The 25270-nt window shown below is 43.5% G+C and overlaps 1 protein-coding gene across 1 annotated transcript; it reads right to left on the bottom strand.

Annotated features, from left to right (window-relative positions):
* Positions 1–1368: 1368 nt before the first annotated feature.
* Positions 1369–24031, bottom strand: LOC144135373 (uncharacterized). Its single transcript, XM_077668046.1, has 10 exons — positions 23940–24031; positions 21404–21465; positions 20446–20527; positions 16839–17214; positions 13604–13760; positions 10489–10607; positions 9787–9904; positions 9103–9270; positions 3075–3206; positions 1369–1647 (listed from the first exon to the last, which is right to left on the bottom strand). The coding sequence occupies exons 2-10, from the start codon at positions 21434–21436 to the stop codon at positions 1480–1482; spliced, it is 1353 nt and encodes a 450-aa protein (XP_077524172.1). The 5' UTR covers positions 21437–21465; positions 23940–24031; the 3' UTR covers positions 1369–1479.
* Between the last annotated feature and the right edge of the window lie 1239 nt (positions 24032–25270).

Genomic DNA, 25270 nt, shown 5'->3' with positions numbered 1-25270 from the left:
TATGCACAGTCGTCCACAGACCTGTCTAGAGCGCTCAAATTTCGTGCCGTCTGCACTCCGCTGAGCCTAGACTGACGTCTAGCGGCAGCGCTTGGATCGAGATTGTGCATTTTTGAGCGTCGTCTGAGCATCAGACATGCACAATCGCGAACCAGGCGCCGGCGCTAGACGTCGCTCTGCGCGCTGCGGAGCGCAGACTGCACAGAGTTTGAGCGCACTAGACAGGTCTGTGGACGACTGTACACGCTGCTTCATACTTAACAGGGAAACTGGGAACGCATGGCCGCTGCGCTTCGCAAAGCGCTGCCGACGACAGTCGGGTGCAATCAACAACAAAAGCGCATGCGCACGGCCTAATTCCGTCCATGCTCATGCTGCCGCCCAATCTAGCCGGCTATCTTCAGCAGCGGTTCACAAAGCGCAGCAGGGCGCCGCTCTCAGCTTCCCTGTAAGTGTGACACAGCCTTACACATTCCCACACACACACAAAAAATCTCAATGGATCCGTTTGCAGCCGCAGTACATTTTGTAGCTCCGTGCAATCTAGATTTAGGTCTTCCTGCTATCCTTAGTGTTTCTACTAACTTTCAGCTCGACACAAGCTAAGCTGAGGGGCACGCAATAGAGAATTTATGGCGCAAGGCGATTTGTTCGAAAGCTCAGATCCGAAACCACTGCTTGGCGATTCTTATAGCGCACTCTTCGCATATCAACAATGCGACGTGTCGCATTTAGCTTTTCTGGTTAGGCAACCTTGAAAATTAAGGCTCTAGTGTTTCCCACAAGTGACTTCGCATGCTCGCCAATCATGATCAGCAATGCTAAGGCACCATAGCCGTTCCTTGCGGGACCTAATACACGATGGCCCTGTTTTAGCTTAGGCAGGTCTCGTTCCGTGAGGTGGAATAACATGCCGCTAAAAATGCTTTGCGACATGCTGCCGTTCCCGAAAAGCAAACTAGCCAGCCCGAGCACAATCTACCACTGCAGTTATCTGTGGTGGTAGGCTCCTGTGTGCGGTCTGGGCTGCTCAGGTACCTCGCATTATTCTAAGCCGTGTTTTCGACCATTAAGCTCTGTCGACCATTAATTTCGACGCTGCGGTGACTCTAAGAGAAAAAGAAGATATACAGCGCGACATTTCCTTCACTGTCTAAATGCATCAGGAGACAACTGTTTTCCAAGGATCGATAACGACGCCCTTAGACCTATCATAACTCTGCATTACCTCAGCATCTTGAGCACAAAAGAGCAGCTGTGCATGGTTCTACATATCACGCATTTAAAATATTGCAGGTAAGTTGTTTCTCAATCCTGGCACCTCACGATATTGACCGAATCAACCAAGCCTAGAGCTGCATATTTCTTCTGCTTCTTTTCAGCCCATTTCTTTTTTCAGGCATGCCACCGCTCGCATCAGAAATGTCTGGGAAAGCACACGCTGATGTCGACCCGCCCTAGATGGCCGAAGTTTCTTTCTCATGGGTTAAGGCGCCTCCATTCTTCGTGGAAGAACTCCCTGAATCCTATCAGCCGTTCAAACGGACCACGAGGCAAGCAGTGCATTGAGGTGTCCGAAAGGTGCACGTTGAACAAGAACCAGGTGAAGTTAGTCCGGATCCCTCTCGACCGCATGACGAGCTTCGCCTGCACAAAGTGGTGACTGCTGTTAAGTAAAGGCAAACTCTAGCTCAGTTTGCACAATAATGAATTTCTCCACAATGAGCTCTAAGACGAGACCAACTAGGCGGGAAACAAAGCGGAGAGGACGTGTGCGATTTACTCCGATAGGATCACTATCTCGGAGTGCCCTCATAAAATACAAAGACGCAGCATGAACTGACAGCAATGAGATGGAGGCACAAACTTCAGGAACAAATATTACTCTCACGTGTCAAGCATACAATAGCATTAGAATCTTTTTTGTTTTTCGTAACGCCACGTACTTATAAACGAATATTGCCACGTCATCTATTTTCTCGCCTTTTTCAGATGATGACGTCATCTGTGACGTCATTCTGGTTTGACTAATAAGCCAATGAAAAAAGCCACTGGAAGCCGCTTTTTTCCTCGATGGGGCTTCTATTACTACAGCAATTAAAATCCAAAAAGAACTAAAGACAAACAGTCAAGCTGCTTGTAACTCTGTAGCCACCAATGGAACTGGATTTTCTCGGCTTTCAATAAGACATATACAAATGATTAACTGCGGGAAAGGATTTAGTCGAGCAGCGGCACTCCTGCGCTTGCTGTCCTGGTCATTTGCTGATTTCACTGGATCTGGTACTTAGGAACGGTACTGATGTGCCTTTTACAAAATTTTATAATTTTAGCTTTGCTCCTACGAATTGATGTCAACTGCAAAAATATCACGGGTGGACAGAGGGCAGCGCTAAGGAAGTTAGTTTCACCGACAAGAACGGTAAATGGCTATTCCCGGGGGTGGCTAAGAAATGAGGTCGAGAAAAGTAAGTCACTCCTTACGAACATTTCTTGAGACCATCTATAGATTATACACAGACTTTCTATAAAGTCTGTAGACTCTTTATATAGAAACCCTACAGAACAGTCTATAGGCAATACAAATCCTTTAGACAGTCTATAGATAATCTATAGATTTATGGTCATAAACTTTTAGCAGACTTTTGTCTATAGACCGTCTATAGACTACGAACGAATAGACAAAAATATCAATAGAAAGGCAAAAGAGCCTATAAGAAGTCTAAAGACTTTCTACAGACCATTTTTATAACAGCTAGCTGGCCAAAGACGGCCCGAAGTCACGTGTGATTACTGTTTCGAAAAGTAAATTAAAAAAAAACTGCTTGGCATTTCGATTGCTGACGTACTGGCAGTCATCGTGATGGGAAAATTCTCGCAAGCTTTGAATCAACTTTTTTGGTTCCTGACCCTTGATATTTTTTTTTAAAATCAGGATCAAGTCAGTTGTAACAAAAGCGCGTCTCAAGAATAAAGCAAACAAAAGCATAACTATTCAACCGATTCCTTCTGTGTCGAAAGGTGAAGAAAATGTCATGTGCGGTTTTATTTTGTGGCAACAAGAATTTTCTCACCTTCTCCTTCATGAACCGCGGCGTGTCGTAGGAGAACAGAATGGCTTTTGAGATCTGCTTTTCCGAGTCCGCGTCGTTCTGGCCAACCGCGATCCTCTCGCTGTTCAGAAGTTCCTCTATTCCATCGCACGCCTGTAGGAAGGTTTAGATACATTCATTGCAGCAAACGAATTATTTCTAGTTTTTGAGTGCTTACTTTTATGCGCATTTGAAATAAAAAATGCATCAAGCTTGTAGTTATCCGCGTAGATAGAGGAATGTCAGGAAAAGGATTAACACCCTGCATCTCCATTTTTTTCAGATGATGGCGTCATCTGTGATGTCACTCTGATTTTAGACCGCAAGTCTAATGAAGAACGCCACAGGACGCCGCTTTTTTTTCCATGATCGGTCTTCTGTTGCCATCGCAAATAACATCCAAAAAGAAATAAAGACTAATGATATCAATGGAATAGGCTTTGTCAGGTTGGTAATTCATTGTAACACAGTAATAATAACTCGGGAAGGACGCAGAACAAAGACGAGACGGGACGAGCGCTGGTATTGATACAATTAACGTGCCCTCTACACCAGAAATAATGCTCTTCGCTGATGACACCAATGTATTCTACTGCGGACAAGATCTAGAAGTCCTCCAAGTACAAACCAATGTATAGCTGAAAAATTTGTCCACGTGGCTCCACGGTAATGAGCTAGAGTTAAACACTAAACAAACTAAGTGCAATATATTCCGTGCTTGTAACAAGAGTATCAAACAAGAAATACTTATCGAATTTCGCGATGAATATATCGAACGTACACTATCACATAAATTTTTTGGTGTCATATTTCACGAACATCTAGACTGGTCCTCTCACATTGAAAAAGTTCGCATTGGTATCTCTAGGTCCATTGGTATCATGTATAAAATAAAGGACCTTTTGCCTACCAGGCTAAAGAAGCAACTTTACTACACACTAGTACATTCGAGTTTCCACTATTGTATTCTTGTCTGGGGCACAGCACCTAAAAGAAGCATAGAACACATAGTTATTACGCAAGAATTTTTTGCGAATAATAGATAATGCACCTTACCTTAGCCACATATCCCATTGTTTAGAAAACACCAATTGCTTATATTATGGAATGTTACAAGCAAAAAGATAGCGTTAGCTACTTTCGTACAAATGCATTCCGATCCTACCGCTTTTTGTCATCAGTATGTTACGAAAACACACACCTACAATACACGGCACATATGTTATAAGGAAAAAATACGTACCAACAACGGCACACTGAAACTTAGCTACCGAATTTATTAATATTAACAATTCGTATTTGGGAAAAGGAAATGGCGCAGTATCTGTCTCATATATCGTTGGACACCTGAACCGCGCCGTAAGGGAAGACATAAACGGGAGAGTGAAAGAAGAAAGAAAGAAGGAGGTGCCGTACTGGAGGGCTGAGGAATAATTTCGACCACATGGGGATCTTTAACGTGCACTGGCATCGCAGAGCACACGGGCGCCTTAGCGTTTTTCCTCCATAAATACGCAGCCGCCGCGGTCGGGTTCGAACCCGGAAACTCCGGATCAGTAGCCGAGCGCCCTAACCACTGGCCCACTGCGGCGGGTTCTACAGAATTTCCAGTTTTTTAAATGATCCCATCCTGCTGTAAACATTATTCAGGAAATTAAGCCTTTGATAGCTTTCAAAATAGCATCACTATATATCTGTGGTCACTCCAGGCATAACCACTCTTCTCATTTTTTATTCTGTTGGTTCTCAGAGTACTTGTCCAGTTGTACTTAAATGTTCAATATGAAATAACTCCAGTTTCAATGTTAATCAACCACTGTATTTCCATATTGTTTAGTGCTTGTTTTATGCACTGAATGACTCGGTCTCTCGAATGCGAGCAAGAATGGCGCAGACTCTTTTTCAGGCATCCATTTGTCTTTTGGTCGACGCCCTAGGCAACTGTCATACGTTGTCTGAATAAACTATGACTTTTAACTTTCATACTTTCAGAGACGAAATGTGATGAGAAACCATCTTGCTATCCCCTGTTCGATAAGACTGTCATTTTGTATCGGCACCATAACAACTTAACCAGAGAAATTAAGGAGCTGTGTGAGATAGCACGGACTAGAGATGAATTCGTCAGCAGGCCACCTGTGGCATTATCAAGGAGAGAGCTCGATTCCATGGCATGACGGCATGTGACACATTTGTTATGTTTTTCATCTTTGTGTCGGCTGTAGCAGTTGCGTACATATGCTCCTTGTCTGCGATAAATCCGCTGTTTTCTAATGTTAGCGCTTGTTTCGTCTCGTCTTTGTCCTGCGTTCTTCCCATGCTGTGATTACTGTGTTACTACGACTAACAACGGTTTGTAGCTTTGTAGCCGTCGATAGAACTGTTTTTCTAGCTTCTATACAAAACGAATATACAACCTTTCTTTCAGGAAGGAGGTAAACGCAGACGTTTCTTACTTCGATTTCTACCACAACTTTGTTCACATCAAAATACGTATAATAACTTTTTGTCAAAAGTAACCGGCCTGCATGGTTTGCTTCTCCCTCATGTATTGGAGCCTCGACGGCTTCCGTAAAAGCCAAAAGGTATTGGAAGGTGCTGAAAAGGGTTATGCTTACTTCACCGTGATTTATAGCTTGCAGGGTGCGATAAGTGTTCCGCTATACAACTGCACAAGCAAACCGAGCAGCCTAGTTATTTTTGGCAAAGAGGGTACCTTACCCGTCTTTATTCCACATGGATGTCTAAAATAGCTGCGTAGACACCACTTGTACGAATTAAAACTATCTCGTGCGGATTAAAGTAAATGACAAGCGGACAAAGCTTCTTCATCATCTGACGCTCAGGATTGGAGTTCGTCGAATACTGAGGCTAGTAAAGGTTTAAAGACCAGGCTTCGTTGAGTGTAAGAACTCTATAATTTGCTTAATTTTAAACTAAGCTTATTTTGGGGCTGTTTTTTCTACTAAGAGCGCGTCCATCTGGACACGTTCCCAAGTTTGCCCAGCTGCAGCAAACCTGGATGGAAGCTTCTATTTCGCACAATGCCACCAGGTGTCCTCTGGTGCTGAAAATTCAAAATAACTGCGAAATTTATATTTTTAGGTATATATCATTGATTTTCCAAACAAAGGCATGGAAAAGATGGTCTCGTTATGACATGCATGACGGAAGCGAGCAGTCGCTGAAATTAAGCATCATAGGGGATGTTTCTTTTTTCGTGTTTATGTGTGCTCTTCAGCAATGGGAGGTTAATATTGGCTGTATTTTACGGTTTAAAGATAACTGATTGGAAAGCACAAGCAATAACAAGCACATGATGCCGGTGGGTAGCCAATGCACGACACCCGAATTAGACCTCCGATGCTCAATCAACAGACTAAATACGACGACTGTCCTAAGTTCTCCTTTCCGGAGTATTTAAGTGCAGTGTAAGCGAACCTTGAGTGTGTTCAACAGCGCCACGCTTGTCCACAGTGGCGGACGTGAGACGTCCTGTATTACCACCACTGCCACGTCAGATGTGATCGAACGGCGACGGCTGAAGCTGTCTTTAAGCGGCAAAATATTTACAGTATTAATCTCCTATTGCTCAACAGCACATGTCGTAAAAAAGGGAAGAAGAAAAGAAAACATCCCCCGCCGCGGTGGCTCAGTGGTTAGGGCGCTCGACTACTGATCCGGAGTTCCCGGGTTCGAACCCGACCGCGGCGGTTGCGTTTTTATGGAGGAAAAACGCTAAGGCGCCCGTGTGCGGTGCGATGTCAGTGCACGTTAAAGATCCCCAGGTGGTCGAAATTATTCCGGAGCCCTCCACTACGGACCTATTTGTTCCTTTCTTCTTTCACTCCCTCCTTTATTCCTTCCCTTACGGCGCGGTTCAGGTGTCCAAAGATATATGAGACAGATACTGCGCCATTTCCTTTCCTCAAAAGCCAATTATTATTATTAAAAGAAAACATCCCGTATGCTTATTGGTTAAGGTCACACCTAAATAGTACAAGATATAATATCGCCATTAATTTACGCGGTGTTCGCGGCAGCTGGACAACAGATGGGGGCCGTTGTTAATGTCAAGTTGGGTGCCTTGATCTAGTTTCCTTAAACTGCATCGATGCACCTTAATGTGAAAAAGAGCTGGACAAGAACATATGTGACTTCCACACATACAGGGCCGCATGCGGTGATTTTTGTTTTCGGTAGGACAAAAACTTTTCTTTTTGTCCTTCTAAACTTTAACTAACAATCTTTAGCTCAGCAGTGAGAGGTGTTCGGCGCAGCTTTGTGAGAAGTGAACGTAACGCAATTTGAAATTTATAGTCTACGGGAATCTAAGCAAGAACAAGGTTACAATGTGGGCATTTAACCCTTCTAGTAAGAGAATTTATTCACAAAAAATGTTAAGTAGAATTATAGCTTAATGGAACACGTGGTCTTTAATGGGACCTCACGATGGGACCTTGTACATGAGTACTCTTCCAAAAAACTTGTCTTTCTTAGCGTTTCATACCTGAAGACTTTCTAAACGCTGAGGATTTACAACTTCATAGCCTCATGTGAAAGAGACTACCAGGTCTCGGTTCTATTGCATTATATGTTATTTATTGCATTCCATTTTACCATTTATTTGCGTATTACAGCTGCACAACCATTATTTAAATGTTGACCATTGCGTCTTGTGTGCCATGCGGAAGCTAGCGCATTCCTTTTAAAAGTTTCTAGTAAGAACCTCTCCTTATACCTGAATAAATGCCTAGGGTCTAATGGAGAAACATTTTTCCTTGTCACTTAACACATTCATTACCTAAAGACATTGAAGCTTTCAGTTGCTCCATGAAATTGAGGTTTATAAAACTCCATAAAGATGAAAATCTTTCATATATTTTGAAATGACTGCTTCCATTCTACTTTATCCAAAACATCATATGGACTTGCCATAATTTTTCCCCTTCACATCTCTTTTTATATTAATCAATGAAATCGATGTTTATTTAGGTTTAGATTGCGTAGTCAATGTTATAAGAAAAAGTAATAGCATTTTCCATAAAAAATAAATGCTTAATAGACGGTCGTACCTCGATAGTAAAAACATTGAGTGACCAGCGAACTTCGCATACTCAGGGAAGTTTTAAGATATAGGAGGCAGCCAGCGAAGGGGTCATCTTCAGGTCACTGTTTTTGTTCTGAAAAAAAACCCTCCGTTGGACCCAACTTACTGTTCTTTCGATGGCAGAATGCGACTCGGCCACTAGTAGCTACTAAATTTTCCTCCTCGGACAGTCATGGCTTAAACCTTGGCAGCACTCTCTCTCTTGATGTCAAGGTCCTTTCGCGAGCGCTAGGAACAGATTTCAGCTGCACTGATGTCCTTAAAATTCGAAAAAGCCTTGCAAGGCAGCCAATCTGCACTCACGTTGCAATTGTTTGAAGCTAGGTACGAACCCCATAAAGCCTTCGCGACGGTTAACAGCTAAGCATAACCCCCCAAGAAAATCCCCAGGTGGTATAAATTATGCCGGAGCCCTCCATTACGGCACCTATTATTCCTTTCTTCTTTCACTCCCTCCTTTATCCCTTCCCTTACGGCGCGGTTCAGGTGTCCAAAGATATATGAGACAGATACTGCGCCATTTCCTTTCCCCAAAAAAACAATTATTATTTATTATAAGCAGCACAGGTAATCAGCCCAATATTGCAACAGGATGGTTCCATCCTGGTCCTTTGTAGGGCCGGCCTTTGCCAATACGGTTCCAATGTTGGGCAAATTACCTTTGCTTCCTGGGCCCAAAAAGATCTTCGTCACAACATGCGTTTCATGAAAACTCGACACAACATGTGTTTAATGAAAACTCTCCCATGCAACTTTCAGTTACGATCAGCCTGCTCACGCTGGCTTGTTGGATAACCGTTAGTTGCTCGAGCTGCAGGCTCAAGTATATGAGCCGAGGGAGCTTGTAGGTAGCGAGATAGTAGGGGCGCTCCCGCAAAATAGTCGACGGAGGTAACTTGCCTGTGTGTAGTCCGAAACCTGCTTTGACTTGCACTCCTTGTATATGCCCGTGGCAGCAGCGTCGTAGCGCTGATTCATGTAGTATACCAGCACTCCCATTTGAAAGGAGAAGGCCACGGTGAGCCCTTCCACCCCGAAGCTCTCTTGGGCCAATGGCAGTGCCTTTTCCTGCGAATAGTAGACACAGGTTTTTACACACCACGCTACGTTAGTTTGTCGTTTGAGCAGCGGTTGCCACGTATTTGCCGATGACTATCTTGTTTCTCAGGTTCATGCAATGATACTGTGTGATAGTATAGCAGTGACAGTATAGAAAAGAAGCGTATAAATGGCGGCCGCAGGCACTTCAACTGCTCATCAGATAACGTCGTTGCGTTCTCCCGTAACTTCTTGCGAACACCATGCGCTGTGTTCAGTTGACTGTGCTGATAAACTTCATTACTGAGTTAAGCAGAATCTAGCCAATTTTATTCTTATAAATTACTATGCCTCGCCACAAAAGGGCGCGTTTCCGTATGACTTTTCTTTCTCTTTTTAACGCACAGTCTTTGGGAATAGTTCACAGCGTTCGCTGAAACACAGACTACTTAGATACAAGGACAAATGCATGCGTGCGTTGTGCTCAATGCTCTGCAGCGCCAGGATGTGGTCTTCACAGTTTGGGACTTTGCTGGTTGAGCTCACCATGGAAAGTATTATGTTGGACTTGCTCTTCCATGCGTTCGCCGGCAAAGCGGTGCAGGCCCCTGCCTTGGTCATCTGCAGCATGCTGGTGATTATCACCAGGATGTCTACATCCGGTCTGCTCAAGGATAAAAGGAAACATATGAGTAGATCAGCAGAAGAGAATGTCTTCGGATGCGGAGCCACAAAAACACTCTAGTAAAAAAAACTTTTGTTCACACATAAGAAAAGCGCTTACAGTCCTCAGAGAACCATAGGCAAAAATGTGAACTTTAATATGCGGAGGGATTCGTTTAGAAGGGATTCGGAGATATAACATTGCTTTAATTGAAGAACATGATTTTCAAGATGCTTTGCCCAAACCTCATAACTGTAAAATCTCATCTTTGGCAGTTAGTATTGAGGTGAAGCTCGCATTCAACGCGGCTCGGAAGTTTTGTTCACAAAAACGGGCCTCGTTCCTTTCAGGTCATATGCTGACAGAATCCCTTTAGAAAACCTAAATATGCAATAGTTGGTTAAGCAGTAGCGACTTAAATTGGTGATGGTGTCGTAGCCCATGGGAAAATGGTAGACAAGAAACGTGTCAAATTTTGAACGAGAAAAAGACAATCCACAATTCTTCGCACGCTTTAACTCTCTAGTTCTCAAAGCGCGGTTCCCCGCATATGCGCACAAACATTTCTCCTGCGCCATACTCACGTGGCTGTGTTCTCGGCAAGGTAGGATATGGAATCTGCGCCGTCAGGGTAATCCCAATAGCCAATTCCAATGATAATTTTTCCTTCCCTTCTGTCATTTCCAAGGAAACTTCGAAGGCTCTGGAAACGCAACCCGCTTTTTGTGAGTATACAGCTCTCCCCAGTTGGTGCGTAAGAGAAGAAGCAGCAGAAACAATTTGACAACTCTACATGCGCAGGAAGAATACCTAACTCGCTACACAACATTTTTGTTGATCTTTTTTTACATACCCAGCAATTCTGGACTAAAGCGTTTTTCGATGCGATCAGTGAAAACACTTTAAAAGCAATATTTTGCTACAGATGAGAAGAATGAACCATTAACTTCAGTGTTTTCATAGCAGTGTCTTAAAACTTTCTAATTTTCAATATTTTTGCCCCAGGATGCTGGACATGTGAGCCACACAGTGAAACCAACCAGATCCTCCTAAATATTTTCAGAATGATTTTGTCAGAGCAAAGCACTTCGTTCGATTTTTTTAAGCCGCGATTTGCTCTCCGCTGTTTATTGTTCGAAGTTGCGCTCTCCCTCAGTAGCATTCTTATAATTAGCAGACAGTAGCGCTGCCCTTTCTTGAAAGATGATGTTGGGTCAAAATGCTATGCTCGCGTCCGATTCTTAAAAACTCAAAAGAGCTTTATGGAGGTTTAAATCAAAACAAGCACCCGAGGATATATGGTTAGTAAGAAGATACTTTAGTACGAAAACCTATTAAAGGGACACTGAGGAGAACTCTTATAATTTTTTTTGTTAGCAAAATCTGATAGTTCGGCATTTCATGCCTTTGTTGCCGCTTGTCCTGGCGCGAAAGATGCATTTATTTCAAAGAAATTTGGATTCAAAAGTGGAAAAGTTTTTCCCGCCGCTCTGATTCAAACTAAGGGAACTCTTATGACGTCACGGCAACCCTTATGACGTCACAGAACAGGGTGACGTGCAACGTGTCGTAAACGCAGACTCCGTGATTTTTGACGGCTAGCGGTGCGATGCAATCTTCTTTTGCCAGCCTCAGAGATTCGTGGCTTCCATGAAGTAAGGAAAAATCCTCCAAGGTGGCGCCTTTTGTCCTAGGAAGTCATCACGCTTGTACTTGCGAGATTGGCCTGTGGCGGCGATACCTGTATGTTGGTTCTTCCTTTTTTCTACATTAAAAGAGCTTTGTTTTCAGTAAAAGTGGCGTTTTTGTAATCAGGAGCTGCTATTCTATCGATACAAGCCAACTTCAATTTCTCCTCAGTGCCCCTTTATTTTTTGCGAGCAATTTCATCATGTAAAAGATTTATTCAGATAGTATTCTTCGCTCATTGAAAGACGTATGTTTTCTAAGTAACCTGACATAGCAGATAGGCTTCGCATTCAGGATGGTAAGCACGGTTGGGCGGTACCAACCATTCCAGATACCAGGGGGCTATTATTTGGATGTTTTCACCTTTTTGTTACGTTGTTAACTGTGTTAAGTTGGGTACACTGAACGATCGAAGTCTTAGTATTCTCTGGAAGAAATATTCTGATAAGTATTCGTGGAAAGTACAGCTATTTATGTAGAGCCAAAAATGCTTTACTTTGGTGTCACTTAATGATTTCGGAACTATCTCTTTTCCCTGCAACTAGCAGCTGTTGCCGATTTAGCGGTGATCTAATATAGTTTCAATATTTAGTTTCATATCTGAACATTTGCCCCAATACTTACCTTTCTCGAGTTCTGACGCTAAAAAACTTGTATCCTTAGGCTGCATTTTTTTTATTGTTTGCACGAATAGCGCTTCCTAGCGGACGCTTTGGGGTGACCACCTATAAATTAGTCTTCGGTGCTTACTTCAGTATTATTCACGCCGCTTTAATTAAAGTGACGCCATACCCAGATATTACGAACAAAGTCATTTTTCAACAAAAAATGGTTTATGAGCACACTTTCTTCATATATTGTAAAATGTCACTAAAACAATCAACACATACGTAGACCTCCGCTCGGCAAAGTTGTGTTTTTATTAGTTTTTTTTATTGACAAAAACGCTCCTGGTTGCTTTTCTGTGTCAGATTTTGCTATGCGATGCGAGCGATGCAAAAAACTTTTTCAACGTATCGGGTGAATGGACCATTACATTGGCTACTTCGACAAACATGCCTTACAACATATCTTAGTTCCTGACAATTAAATTTAATGTCCAAGAATTCAGGAATCGTACCGCCCTGGGGGCGTTTACAGTGGTAAACAACGCATAGTAAGTAATACAACGTTCCACGTCCAACAATCCTGCCCGAAAATTTTGAATATTGGAAACTTTTAAGGTACTCTTAGGGAAATAATGGAGGTAATGGTCTATTATTCTGACATGCTGCACATATTTCTTTAAACACCTTTCATCGCTCACATTTAGCAGTCAACACTGCAATAAAAACAATTGGGAATGCTTCTGATGATATAGAAGACGTTAATAGCGAAAAATGCAAGCCTGCTGACGAGATATCTGCGGATATATTGATTTTTATGGTAAACTTTTACAAGATATAAAATATTTGCGATCAGAAACTTTTTCTCGTTCAAAAATGCTTACTCCAGAATTGTTGGGTATCATTCCTTTTCGACCTCCCGTTTTTACAAACCTGTTTTCATTATGTAAACCGTTGTATCGATTTGTAAACATATGCGTAAATCAATCGCATGGGTGTCCTCTTCGTCTTTTATTTTGGTTTTTAACATTCAATAACCGTGGTTCCATGTATAATTATATGACCACGTAAATGCTGTACTTGTTACCCCCCCCCCCCCTTATGAAAGGCCCAACCCAGGGCCCTTAAGGGATAATAAATGATGATGATGATGAACACTGTCTTTTCCAAGCATTATCTTGCTCAGGCCTCTAAGGGCCACACATGTCGTATTTTCTTTTATAACATTTAATAATGCATGAATTTAATTGAAAGAACAGTCTTTCGATGCCAATAATGCAAAGGTACCTGTGGTCACCAACTATGCCATATACCCGACTGGAAAGCCGTGAGAACGTTTACCATTGTAGACAAACACATTCCACATCCGCCACGATCGACATTATTTAATAAAATACCGCCTTACCTTGATGGTTCCGCCGGCTGCCTGCGTGTACGTTCCGACGACTTCTTTCTCTTGGATGATGTTCATGATGGCGTAATGGTCGATAATCCCTGCACGCTTCCAGCTTGTCATGATGTCACGCGTTTGTGTCTTTGAGAACATGTCATTGCTTAGATACCTGCACATAATAGGCATAATTTCTGCTTTTTACCGCGTCTCTAAACTCTGAATCTCCCGCCACCTTCTGCACATCTTGGTGAAGCACTAGCCTTGGCATTTCAACGAAGCTGGTAATTCATAATGTCAAATTCCACGCACTCTATATGCGACCGGTTACTTGCTTTTTTGGACGCATGCCTTAAAGTGTCATACCTCAGGCACACATTCATGCGCTTAATATTAGATATACTTAATTTCTTAGTCAAAGCCCACGCTTATATAGCGAGAGAACATATCTGGAATTCGTTCTTGTTTGCACCGCCTGCTAAACATTTTTTCCGCGTTTCAGCTATGCCCTCCCTTCTGTATGACCAGATTAGCAAGATTATTGTTTCTTAGATATGATACTGGAATAAGAAGATATGATACCAGATAGATATGCTCCGCAATAATTTCGACCACCTGGGGATCTTTAATGTGCGATGTCAGTGCACGTTGGAGATCCCCAGGTGGTCGAAATTATTCCGGAGCCCTCCACTACGGCACCTCTTTCTTCCTTTCTTCTTTAACTCCCTCCTTTATCTCTTCCCTTACGGCGCGGTTCAGATGTCCGCCGGTACCTATATGACACAGATACTGCGCCATTTCCTTTTCCCCAAAACCAATTATTATTAATATTATTTATTAGATAAGATAGCGTACTAGTTGCAACCAAAGATACCCACTGAACACCCAAAATTCATGTGAGAATTTGTAGTTCACCCAACAAAAATAGTATCTTCTGTATAAATTCGCTTTGTCATGTCAGGTCTACTTTCCCGCAGCTGTCTACTCAAGGCGGCACAGGCTCTGCGCTCGAAATCACAACAGGACACTACCGCAGTATATTCAACGGCACAGCGCCTTAGTCGACACCGGCGTTCAGCGTAATTCATTGAGTGCGATCCTCTCATATTATGGTTACTTTCACTTCTATGAATATTGTTTTTCTTTGGGGGGAGAGGAAATGGCGCAGTATCTGTCTCATATATCGTTGGACACCTGAACTGCGCCGTAAGGGAAGGCATAAAGGAGGGAGTGAAAGAAGAAAGGAAGGAAGAGGTGCTGTAGTGGAGGGTTCAGGAATAATTTCGATCACCTATGGATCTTTAACGTGCACTGACACCGCACACTTGTGTGGGTTTCAAAAGTTACTTTTAGGACAGTTCTGGGCCAGGTTTGAAGTTTTCGACTTATGAACGGCTATGAAGACGCTCCTTAACACGATTCGTGACGAACTTTAGGCCTTATGTAATGTCGGCGGCCGCCCGAGTTTAGGTATCAAAAAACAGAGAGACCATGCCAGCTGCAAGGTTGCGATTAATACTGTGCTGGAATTCATTTCAAATCCAGTTGCCTCTAAAATTGTGAACCACCGGAGTTTTTTTCAGTGCATGATTGAAAAACTGGCGCAGAGCGCTGCTCATACCCTGACACCTGCCCTCATCGGTGCACCCAATATGGGGACCAGCAAGGCAGCAATGTGGGCTAGTTGGTTGTACATTTGGTGCGAATAACGCGCTTGTCCTGTGTTCTCCGTTCTTCCAGTTGTCGTTTTGTTAGTGTGTAGCGCGTTATTCACACCAAATGGAGGCCAGTTCTACCCCATGACTACATCCGGTACTTTTCAGGCTGCGCACCCTTCCTGCGAGATCTGTCTCTTCTTTCGAAATCATCTGGACGCTTTAAGTAATTATGATAAACTTTTCTATCGCGTCCTTCAACAATATCTACCGTTCACCAATAGCTATAGAAAAATTGAAGGAACTGAAGCATTGCCTTGAGAGTATGACGCGTTATGTAGAAGTTGATTATCTGCTGTTAAAAATTGAATAGCATTGTCTTCGCACCTTTCCCTCTGCTTTAGGCACTTTTTGTATGCTCAAAGGTCGGCTCTCCTCCGCCGGCCCCATCGCCGCGGGATATTCGTGAGGGGGGGGGGGGGGGGATCTTCCTGACCTGCCGAAGCGACACTATTGACTGGCCGCGGCCATGGCAGCTGCTTGGCGCCTTAAGGAATCTAACCTATAACCATCTTTGAACAGAATTAAGCAGAAGCGTGCGACGGAGGAGGGCGCGAACATGAAAATGTTGCCGGAAAGGAGTCGTAAACTTTCGCAGGCGATTGTGGGTTCTGTGCTTCGTGTAGAAGTGTATAAATTCCTTCAGGTGTTCATGACGAGAGTGGGTTGTAGTTAGGCGACTTTATGTACTCTACTACGAAGGTGTTTCAGAGCCCCTTTAAGAGCAAGCTGCGATAGCATTATACATCCCTTCTGCGCAATTACTACTGTGTCGCCTAGGTTTTACCACCGCTTGGGCTTGAGACAAAGGTTCGTCTTCCCGAGCAACCTCGCGACAAATCATAAATTTAACTGCCGATCGCCACAATGGGGCGTTTTGTCACAATGCAGTGAGCTCATTTCCATCTGCCGCAGTGGGAAGGGTGGGATGACATCATAAGTTCATGTGACCTAGGCGGCAGGTGTATCACTGCTTCTCGGGGGGGAGGGGGGGGGGGGCACGGCTAGGTTTAATTTCGTTCACATTTCTTACTGCCCGTAACATTCTGCTGCCTTGTTCCAGCCACGTTATTTGTGCTGCAGCTAATCTCTGCAGCAGAGAACAAGAACATAGCTGCAGGGGCGTTAAATGATAAGCTGTGCAAAACAAGACAGAAAGCAACAAAAGAGACTCGTGCGGCTGCTCAAGTCCGCACCTGCCTTTTTTTTTAAGCAGTTTTTTTTATTTCAACGCCCATGTACTGTGGGATGTCAGCGCAGAGGCTTTCACAAAGGCCTCCCTCCCATCATCTATCGTATTCCTTTGGGAAGCTAAAAGCCAAACACCACATGATATTTCTATGCATCGTGCGCCAACCACCCTAAGTCATGATTTCGCATGAACTCAGTAAACTGTTCACGGTGGACCCACCACTCTTCCTAAATAAAGGGAACTGCCGGAAGAAATGTTGGTGCCCCCTTAAGCTCTCTAGTAAACGCTCGAGAATGTAAGACTACTGAGTGGAGTGCAGAGTTTTCCTCTTGCACAGACTTACCGGACATCGAAGGAGAGGCCACATTTAGTCGCCGTGTAAGGATTGCATTCGTTCTTGAATGATTCAAATGTGATCGCTGTGTCCACGGCGATGATATGGCCGTTGTCCACTCTCACGTGCGTGTAGATCAAGATGTCACAGGCCCCGTCCGGAGGGTACACCACGTGCAGCGCCGATGCAATGAACCCCACTGAGCACAGAAGTGGCGGTGGCGTCTTGGGCTTCTTTGTAGTCGTTGTTGTTGTTGTCGTGGTCGTCGTCGTCGTTGTCGTAGTCGTTGTTGTTCTTGTTGTCGTTGTCTTTGTCGTAGTCGTTCTTGTCGTTGTTCTCGTGCTCGTGGTGGTAGTAGGCGTCGTAGTGGACGCTGTACTCGGGGCTGCACGCGCGGTTTCAATTGGAGGCGTCGTGAGCCTACAACATTTACACCGAAATACATGATTACCATGAGAATAAATTCCTATTCATAGGCGTCCTGAGCATCCGACGTTGCCACCTAAATGGAATAAACCTCTATACACACAACTACAGTACGTGTCTTTGACCAAGAATTCATTAAATTTGGTCGAGAATTGACACTAGTAAAGGCTTCAATTGCGACCGCCATCGTTTACTTGCTGTACGAAGTTTATTATTTGATTTGGTATAAAATAAAGACAAAAAGCGAAACACTGCTTTCGCTTTTAGTTTACCTAAAAAAACCGTTCCTGAACTGCAATGAACCCCTCAAACCTTTCCTTAAATTAGGCAGAAGAAGTAAGGAAAGCTATAATGTTGGGCATTAAATTACTAAAGGAAAAAAATCATCCACGTACACCAATCAGTGCACCTGCAGGTGCCCAGACGCAGCCAATTATTGCCCAAGATGTTATTCCTCAGTCAAAGTGGATATATTTTCAGCTTTGCAGTTTCACTTAATGCGTGTTAGAGATATTTTCATGGTGAAAAACCAAGAAAAAAGTGTTATCTTCTATAACGCTAGCTTGTGAAAGCATGGGCTCAAGCCAATAAGCGTCTTCACCGGTAGCACCGTGTCTGCATAGCGGTGAGTTATCACGGCTAGGATGTACGCCATAAGCGATGATAATGCTAAGTTAATGCACTCCCTGTGACGCGCTGTAGATGTAAGGCTAATGCAAACATTATAGTGGTTTTTATACAGCAACAAGTGATCGCATTACGCAGCGAACATGCCGTGCATAGCCTTAGACTGCCCGTCCGGACCTGGTCCAATAATGTACAACTTGTGATTTAGCACTGCCAAACTCTAACTTTTGGTAGCTGTAATCGGTTGCATTCCTTCGCTTTCACAATATGAACTGCACCATAGTTAGCAACATTGTACCACCAAATCAAAATACCGCCTCCGCAATGACGTCATATCTAGACAGATCCGGGTTCTGGGGTGTGTTGTGCACTGCCATAAAAGTAGAATATGATTCCGATGAAACAACGTGTTCAAAACTGCCGAAGGGCGACAGCCACCTAAACAGCTTTATGTACTGACCTTGGTCATTTATAACAATTCTTGCTTCACAGCAGCTCTTTGAAATAACTGATAGATGGCTGAAATTAATCTTGGGAATATGGTCGGTAATAAGGCAGGTAGGTTTAAATAAGGTAGGTAAGAACGGGGTTCCGGAAATGAGATGATAAGATGAGATATTATCCAGCGCCCGCATCAAATATAATTGGGTCCTTCTCACGATGAAGTGAATGCCACTACGATACGGTTTGCGAGTGGATATGTGTAGGTTCAGGTTTTTCTTTGGTGCTGTATCGCTTCCGGGCAATTGTTTCTCAGGTGTGATACTCTGAGGTCGGTTCCTGGCCATAACATCTGGCACGCTCAGGAGGCATGGGAGTATTATTAGGAAAGCTGAATTTCGCGATGCCTTTGCGCCGTACAGTAAGGAACAGTTATAACATCTTGCTTTCTAAATATATGACACGGCTCTGACATACCTTTAAGCATTACGCTGTGATAGCGACAGTTCAGCCTGCACATCAAATTAATCTCATATGAAGTGGCAAAAATAAGCCCATCATCCCGGCCATCTCTAGCATACTCCAGCCACCTAATAAGCGGAGGCTGAACAATAAGATTTTTCCTCGTTCCTTACACCAGGCCAACTGGTGAATACAAGATTGACTACCGTGTAGGCAGCCTGGCATTGCGACATACGCCTCAAGCAATATTATCATTTGGCAGTCAAAGCTGCGCGCTAAATTGTCTTTCGAAATCTCACTAAATTCGATGCAGCTCATGCAGGAGACAAGCGGTGAACATGGGATCCATACGAAACTCCTTTCTTGCCTATGTGGCCATTGGTACAGCAGTGATTAATGTGCTCGATTTAATACTGCTCTGCATACTTTTTAACGGCCACTGTCGTGTATGCCGAAAAAAAATTGTAATCGTCCTCACCGATGCTAGTAATACGGTTGTCACCTTACAGACTCAAATTAATTTTTTTGGACAAAAATTCCTCAGAAATTATTTTTCTATGCAATCAAAGCCGCTTGCACACGTGATACGTAAAACGTAATACTGAAAAACCTACGACCGGCGAGTATATTTTCATTTGTTAAACAGTTTTTTCCAATTTCAAAGGTTCAGCACTGTCGCATGCACTTTACTTCCCCTATTGCAAATTACTAACTCCTCACAGTTTGGTACAGGAAATATTTGAAGTGCGGATCACTCTAAGCTATCGAGAACCGTGCTAGATGCGTGGCACAGATATAGCGATTTTGAAGACCATTAAACAGAATTCTCAAGAGATGTGTAGGCTGCTGATTTTACGTGCACATTACGCATGACAAGAAAGTGACAAGGTGTTTCTTGCTGCAGAAAAATAAAGCGGTGCAGGCGAAAGTTCGATCTGAGAACATATTTAGCTCTGCGTTGTAGCATTAGACTACTACACACTAAACATAAAATAGTACAAAGGCAGCAAGCTGTCTTCTAGTACACCCCCTTTCATGCTCCGATATAGGCGTTTTAGTGTTTAGCGTGTACGCTGCGGCACTTTGCTGGCATGCAAGTGGACGCATTACCCTAGAGCCCTACGACGCGAGGTGGAATATCGATGCTCTGAAAGTGTATCCTGAGGAAAATTTTAGTTTCTTCCGACAAACACAGCAATGAATAAAAAAAAGCCTAATTCATTTTTTGAAGCCGGTATAAAAACGCTATTCGACCTTAATTATTCGGTGAAAGTGCTAGTATCACCTAAATGGGCTTTAAACACGAGCAGCTCAGGTAATCAGGCCCATATTGGAAATGTATTGGCAAACGCTGGCCCTACAAAGGGCCAGTGTTAAACCATGGCTTTCCAATATTGGGCCAATTACTTTTGCTGCTTGGGTAATACGCCTCTGCCTTTGATGTCCGGCGAGAGATCACAACGTCAGTCATGCGAAGGAACACAGTTTCTAATCAGTTACGAGTTAAACAAAAGGAAAGCTATTTGTTCAATTGAAGCGGCTTGGCAGCAAGGCTTAGCGGTGCTAGGTGACCACTTCCTCAAATTACTGGTGACGCAAAGTACGCTACACCGGCAATACCGGCTTCAATGATCGACCTTCTTAGGCCTGCCGAACTCACTCGTCCTGCGTGTCGGCCTCGTCCTTGGGTTGGTTGGGACCGGCGCTGCTGGTTCACGAGTGATCACGACTGGGCCACCACTCTTGCGGTTTCGTGCATAGGCGTAGACAAAGTAAATTAGACCGTGCGGTTTCATATTCAGTTCTAATTTACGCACAGAAAATAGCTCTTCTCTGCTGATACCACACGTTTACAAAATATTTATTTTTATGTGCTCTCTGAGATGAGTACTATGCACACTGAAAGCTGAGCTTCACAGGACGCAAGTGGTTTTGCCGAGCGCTATCAAGCCGGCGAGATTTGTCTGACATGCGGCAGCGGCCGACTAACACCGACCACGTATTCTTGGCCCTCATAGCATGCGGTTCACTTCACTTTCTGACTTCAAACGACGAACACCACTTTATATTGTATATGTAATAACTCCTGCAGATTTTCATATCAGCCATCTACATACGAAGAGCACTGCCGTGATTAAAGGGCGCTAAAGTCATTTTCTTCCAGCTCTCATACGAAAAAAAATTCTGGAGCTCTTTGAGCGTATGTGAATGTTTTAATGGCAGCAAAAGGTTCGATTCTTTCTACAGCAACCAGGTTTTATATTTTCGCTGCACTTCGATCCAAGTAACATCGAGACTCAAAACAACCGCGTAGTCACCGTTATAAACCTAATGGCAGTGCAGTCTATCACCTAGCAGTCTAGCACATAGGAGTCTTTCGAGAGATTTCATATGTGACCTTTTCCAGCGTTTTTCTCACGGAAACGCGGCAGTATGTCGGCTCGGGCCAACTTCAGTTTTTTTCCAGGGTGTCCATGCAAGACATCTTGCGGCGAGTAATAACAAACAGAAAAAAGTATCGATTGTATAGTCTTCTTTATAAGGTAGGGCCGAGAATTCTATTGCAGGTGTACTCCTCTTAGAACTGGGCCTTCTGAACAAAAAAGACAGCAACTCACCGGCGGCTTTGCGACTGCATCGTCCTCCGCCATGTCCGACGGTTCTTCGTCCTGGTCGCCGCCTGATAGAGGGAGGGGCAAAGAAGTCGGTCAAAACACAAAAATCGACATAAAGATTGAATAATTTGCAAGACAGCTATTTCAGTTGTGCCTGTTGAGATACAGCGCCTAGTAACGCTTTTAATTCGTTGCTTAAAAGTAAATTGGAGAAGTTATTCGAACACGCTGATAGGATTTCATGCGGTTGGGCACAGAATCCACTCATAAAGAAGGGAATTGTCATCGCGCTTGTAAGTTTACAGGTGCTTTGTTGATTTACGCCCGCACCCGCACCATATGTTTAATTCTCATCCGACGTCGACGTTATACAGCCCCCTAAGAAATAGTGGCTGAAGTTTAATAAACTTATGGCATGTCATGGCTCACAAGGCACGCAGTATTGTTTACAAATAAAGCCGCGACTTATAGACGCAGCCCACTGCAGGTGTAAAGCCTGCGGCAATTATTCTCCAGGTGGTTACTCAATTTGAAGCTGCGAAAATTTGCTACAGGGCGGGACAGAGGTTATTGAACACAGAACAACACCAGACTCACAATTAAACTTTCCTGAGGAAAACTTTTTTCGTGAGCAACGGCGAGCACGATCTTTATGCTGAGGAGCCCCAACAAATAAGCACACAAACATTAAGCGGCACACGGAGACCGTAATTTTTATAAGACTGCAACAAGGCACACTATGGGCGCTACGCAATATGGCAATCTTCGCAACTTCATTCTTCTTAAAGTTAACCTTTGACTCGTTTAAGCATGCAAGTTCTCAAAGAGTGGCACTCGCTCATGAAACAAACTTTGAGAGATTAAAGATACCTACATGCCTTTCACACAGATTATCATTTAGGCAACGTGCAGTCTTTGTAAAATACACGTCGCACAACCGAGAGGTCTGGGCCGGCAACGCAAGTTTTACTATGCCCGTATCCTTTTGCATGTCGAGAAAAGCACAAAAGGTGTTTGATTTTTACAGCATTCGCCAAAGCATCAAGTTTTGCTAGTTGTCATTGAGACAGATAAGAAAAATTATATATAATTGGTTTTTTGGGGAAAGGAAATCGCGGGGTATCTGTCTCATATATCGTTGGACATCTGAACCGCGTTGTATGGGAAGGGATAAAGGATGGAGTGAAAGAAGAAAGGAAGAAAGAGGTGCCGCAGTGGAGGGCTCCGGAATAATCGCGACCACCTGGGGATCTATAACGTGCACTGACATCGCACAGCACACGGGCGCCTTAGCGTTTTTCCTCAAAATCAATTTTTCTCATATCTCAGTTTCTCCTGTGAAGGTTATCAATCTTTTTATAGGAAAAACATTTGTACATCCCGAGCTGAGCGACTTCTGACTTTCTTGCTCCTTTCCTGACCTGCGGAGATCTTTCTACTGCGTTATTGAGCTCCCCGCCGCGGTGGCTCAGTGGTTAGGGCGCTCCACTACTGATCCGGAGTTCCCGGGTTCGAACCCGACCGCGGCGGCTGCGTTTTTATGGAGGAAAAACGCCAAGGCGCCCGTGTGCTGTGCGATGTCAGTGCACGTTAAAGATCCCCAGGTGGTCGAAATTATTCCGGAGCCCTCCACTACGGCACCTCTCTTCCTTTCTTCTTTCACTCCCTCCTTTACCCATCCCTTACGGTGCGGTTCAGGTGTCCAACGATATATGAGACAGATACTGCGCCATTTCCTTTCCCCCCAAAAAACCAATTATAATTATATATTATTGAGCTCCAAAAGAATGTAACAGACTAAGCCACGGCCTCAGTGACCGAAAACAACCACTCCCTCACCCCCCCACCCCTCCCTCGTTTGGCGAAACAATGGGCGCATTTGTACTAGATGGATCACAGGGTCACGTGTTTATTATTAATATCCCAATGGCGTTGGAGATGCACAAGGAGATATTAGTAGGGTAACTAGTTTTCTCTGCATGATTATTAAAACGATACCACTGTATCATTACTAAATTTTAATTACAAATTGATGCCACAGCATCATTTGTGCACTAACAGCGCTAAATTAGATTGATAGACTGAAATCGACGCAACCTGTAGCACATTTTGAGGACAAGCTGCCTCTTAACATACACAAATATAAGCCAAAAGCCTTAAATCTTTAACGGTCAAAGTAACCAATCTACTACTCAGTACGCCACGGCCTGATCTAGAATATTATCACTCCTTCAAACCTTATCTTATCGGTGCGGGACACTTTCTATCTCCATGTCCTTTTTTTTTAAGTGCTGTCATCGCTGCTCTGAACTAGAGCTTACCCAGCGTTCGGAGAAGCTATTTTTTATTGGGCCAAAGTTTCAGCGTCACTTACCACTTCTTTATTCCATTTTTCATCTTGCTATTTTGTTCTTTGATATTTTTATTCCGTTTCACTACACATGGGATGCATTGAGGGTCAGTATACTTTCTATTACAGCAATCCTTCGAAGAACTGTTGCTTAATTGCTATGAGTAACAGGTAAGTTGAAAAACTCACCGCTAAATGCAATGGCAATCGCAGCTGTCGCAATCAGAACGAGGACGCCGATGATGACACAGGTAGCCAGGATGGTCCTGGCCCGCTTCCTTTCCCTGCAGGCACATGCCGGTCAAGTGCTTATCCCTTCAGATGATGCTCGTTTCACAGTGCTGTTTTACTAAATTCTGGTGCAAAATTTACGGTAATTGACCTAGGCGGAGTGGATGTTTTTTTTTTTCGGGGGTGTAATTATTCGCTAGTACCTAGCAAGCTCTTTAACACGGATAACAAAGAATCCTCTACAGATTCCACAGAAACTTTGCAGTTAACGGAAAAATTCTTCGTGTTCTGGGGTTCGAACCCAAGACGACCGCATGACAGGTGCAGTCACTCTGCCAAATGAGCTGACCAGGGCCGCTAGCACATGCGAGGGATGTCGGCCATAAGATACCAAATTTTCTGATTTATTCCAGAACGCGCTAGATGCTACTGCCAGCACAGACTTAATGCGTAAATTTTGTCAGTGCGCTGATGTAAAAAATACGCTAAAAGCAATTTTATGCAACGCTAGTAGCACTGCAACGAAAATAACTACATTTGTGGTATTTCCTTCGCTCAATCTCTTTTTTTTTTGGTGAGCTATTTTAAAGAGATGCGGGTAGATAGTTCTTTTATGGTAGATAGGAGAGTACGCTATAGAAAACGCAAAATGAATTTGAATACAGGATATTTTGGTCTTGTGTTGTCGTACAATCTATCCATCTCGTAGATGCATCACTCTTTAACCTCGTCATCGCAACGAACAATTTGAGTAGTCCAAATACTTACTCGGCTTCTTCTGTACGGAAATGCAAAGCGCAACATGTTCTTAGCGCCACTCCAAAAACATCTTTCATCATGCAATCAGTTAAGCGTTACTGTTTGTAGCTTGTAACTAGCATATGAGGTGCACTTGAGTTAGGGTGTTGGTGTAACCCCCCCCCCTCATCTTTCGCATCACAGAAGCTTAATCAATCAATCAATCAGGTTTATTTCACATCAAGGATGTGGGGAGCGGGGACAAAAAGCCTATAGAGGCTTGACGGAGGTCCCCGCCCCCTACAGCAACTACATTGTGCACAAAAACCCACAATCACACAACGGTACATTATATGTTATGTCTGTGACATATTTAAAACAAAAGCACATTGCATCGAAAATAAAACACGTTCAGGGCATCAAAAAACACATAACCATCAAACATATCACGTAAAGAGGGAAGGCATAAAAAGCAGGCTGAGTTAGTACACTAAAGAAAGAAACTATATGCTGTTACTCTTCACTAATTACAGTTTTTCACAAATTGTTTA

This window comes from Amblyomma americanum, chromosome 5 (assembly GCF_052857255.1).
Source record: "Amblyomma americanum isolate KBUSLIRL-KWMA chromosome 5, ASM5285725v1, whole genome shotgun sequence".
In the NCBI taxonomy this organism is placed as follows: domain Eukaryota; kingdom Metazoa; phylum Arthropoda; class Arachnida; order Ixodida; family Ixodidae; genus Amblyomma; species Amblyomma americanum.
The sequence above is the reverse complement of the archived record's forward strand: the minus strand, read 5'-3'. Positions and strand labels throughout refer to the sequence as shown.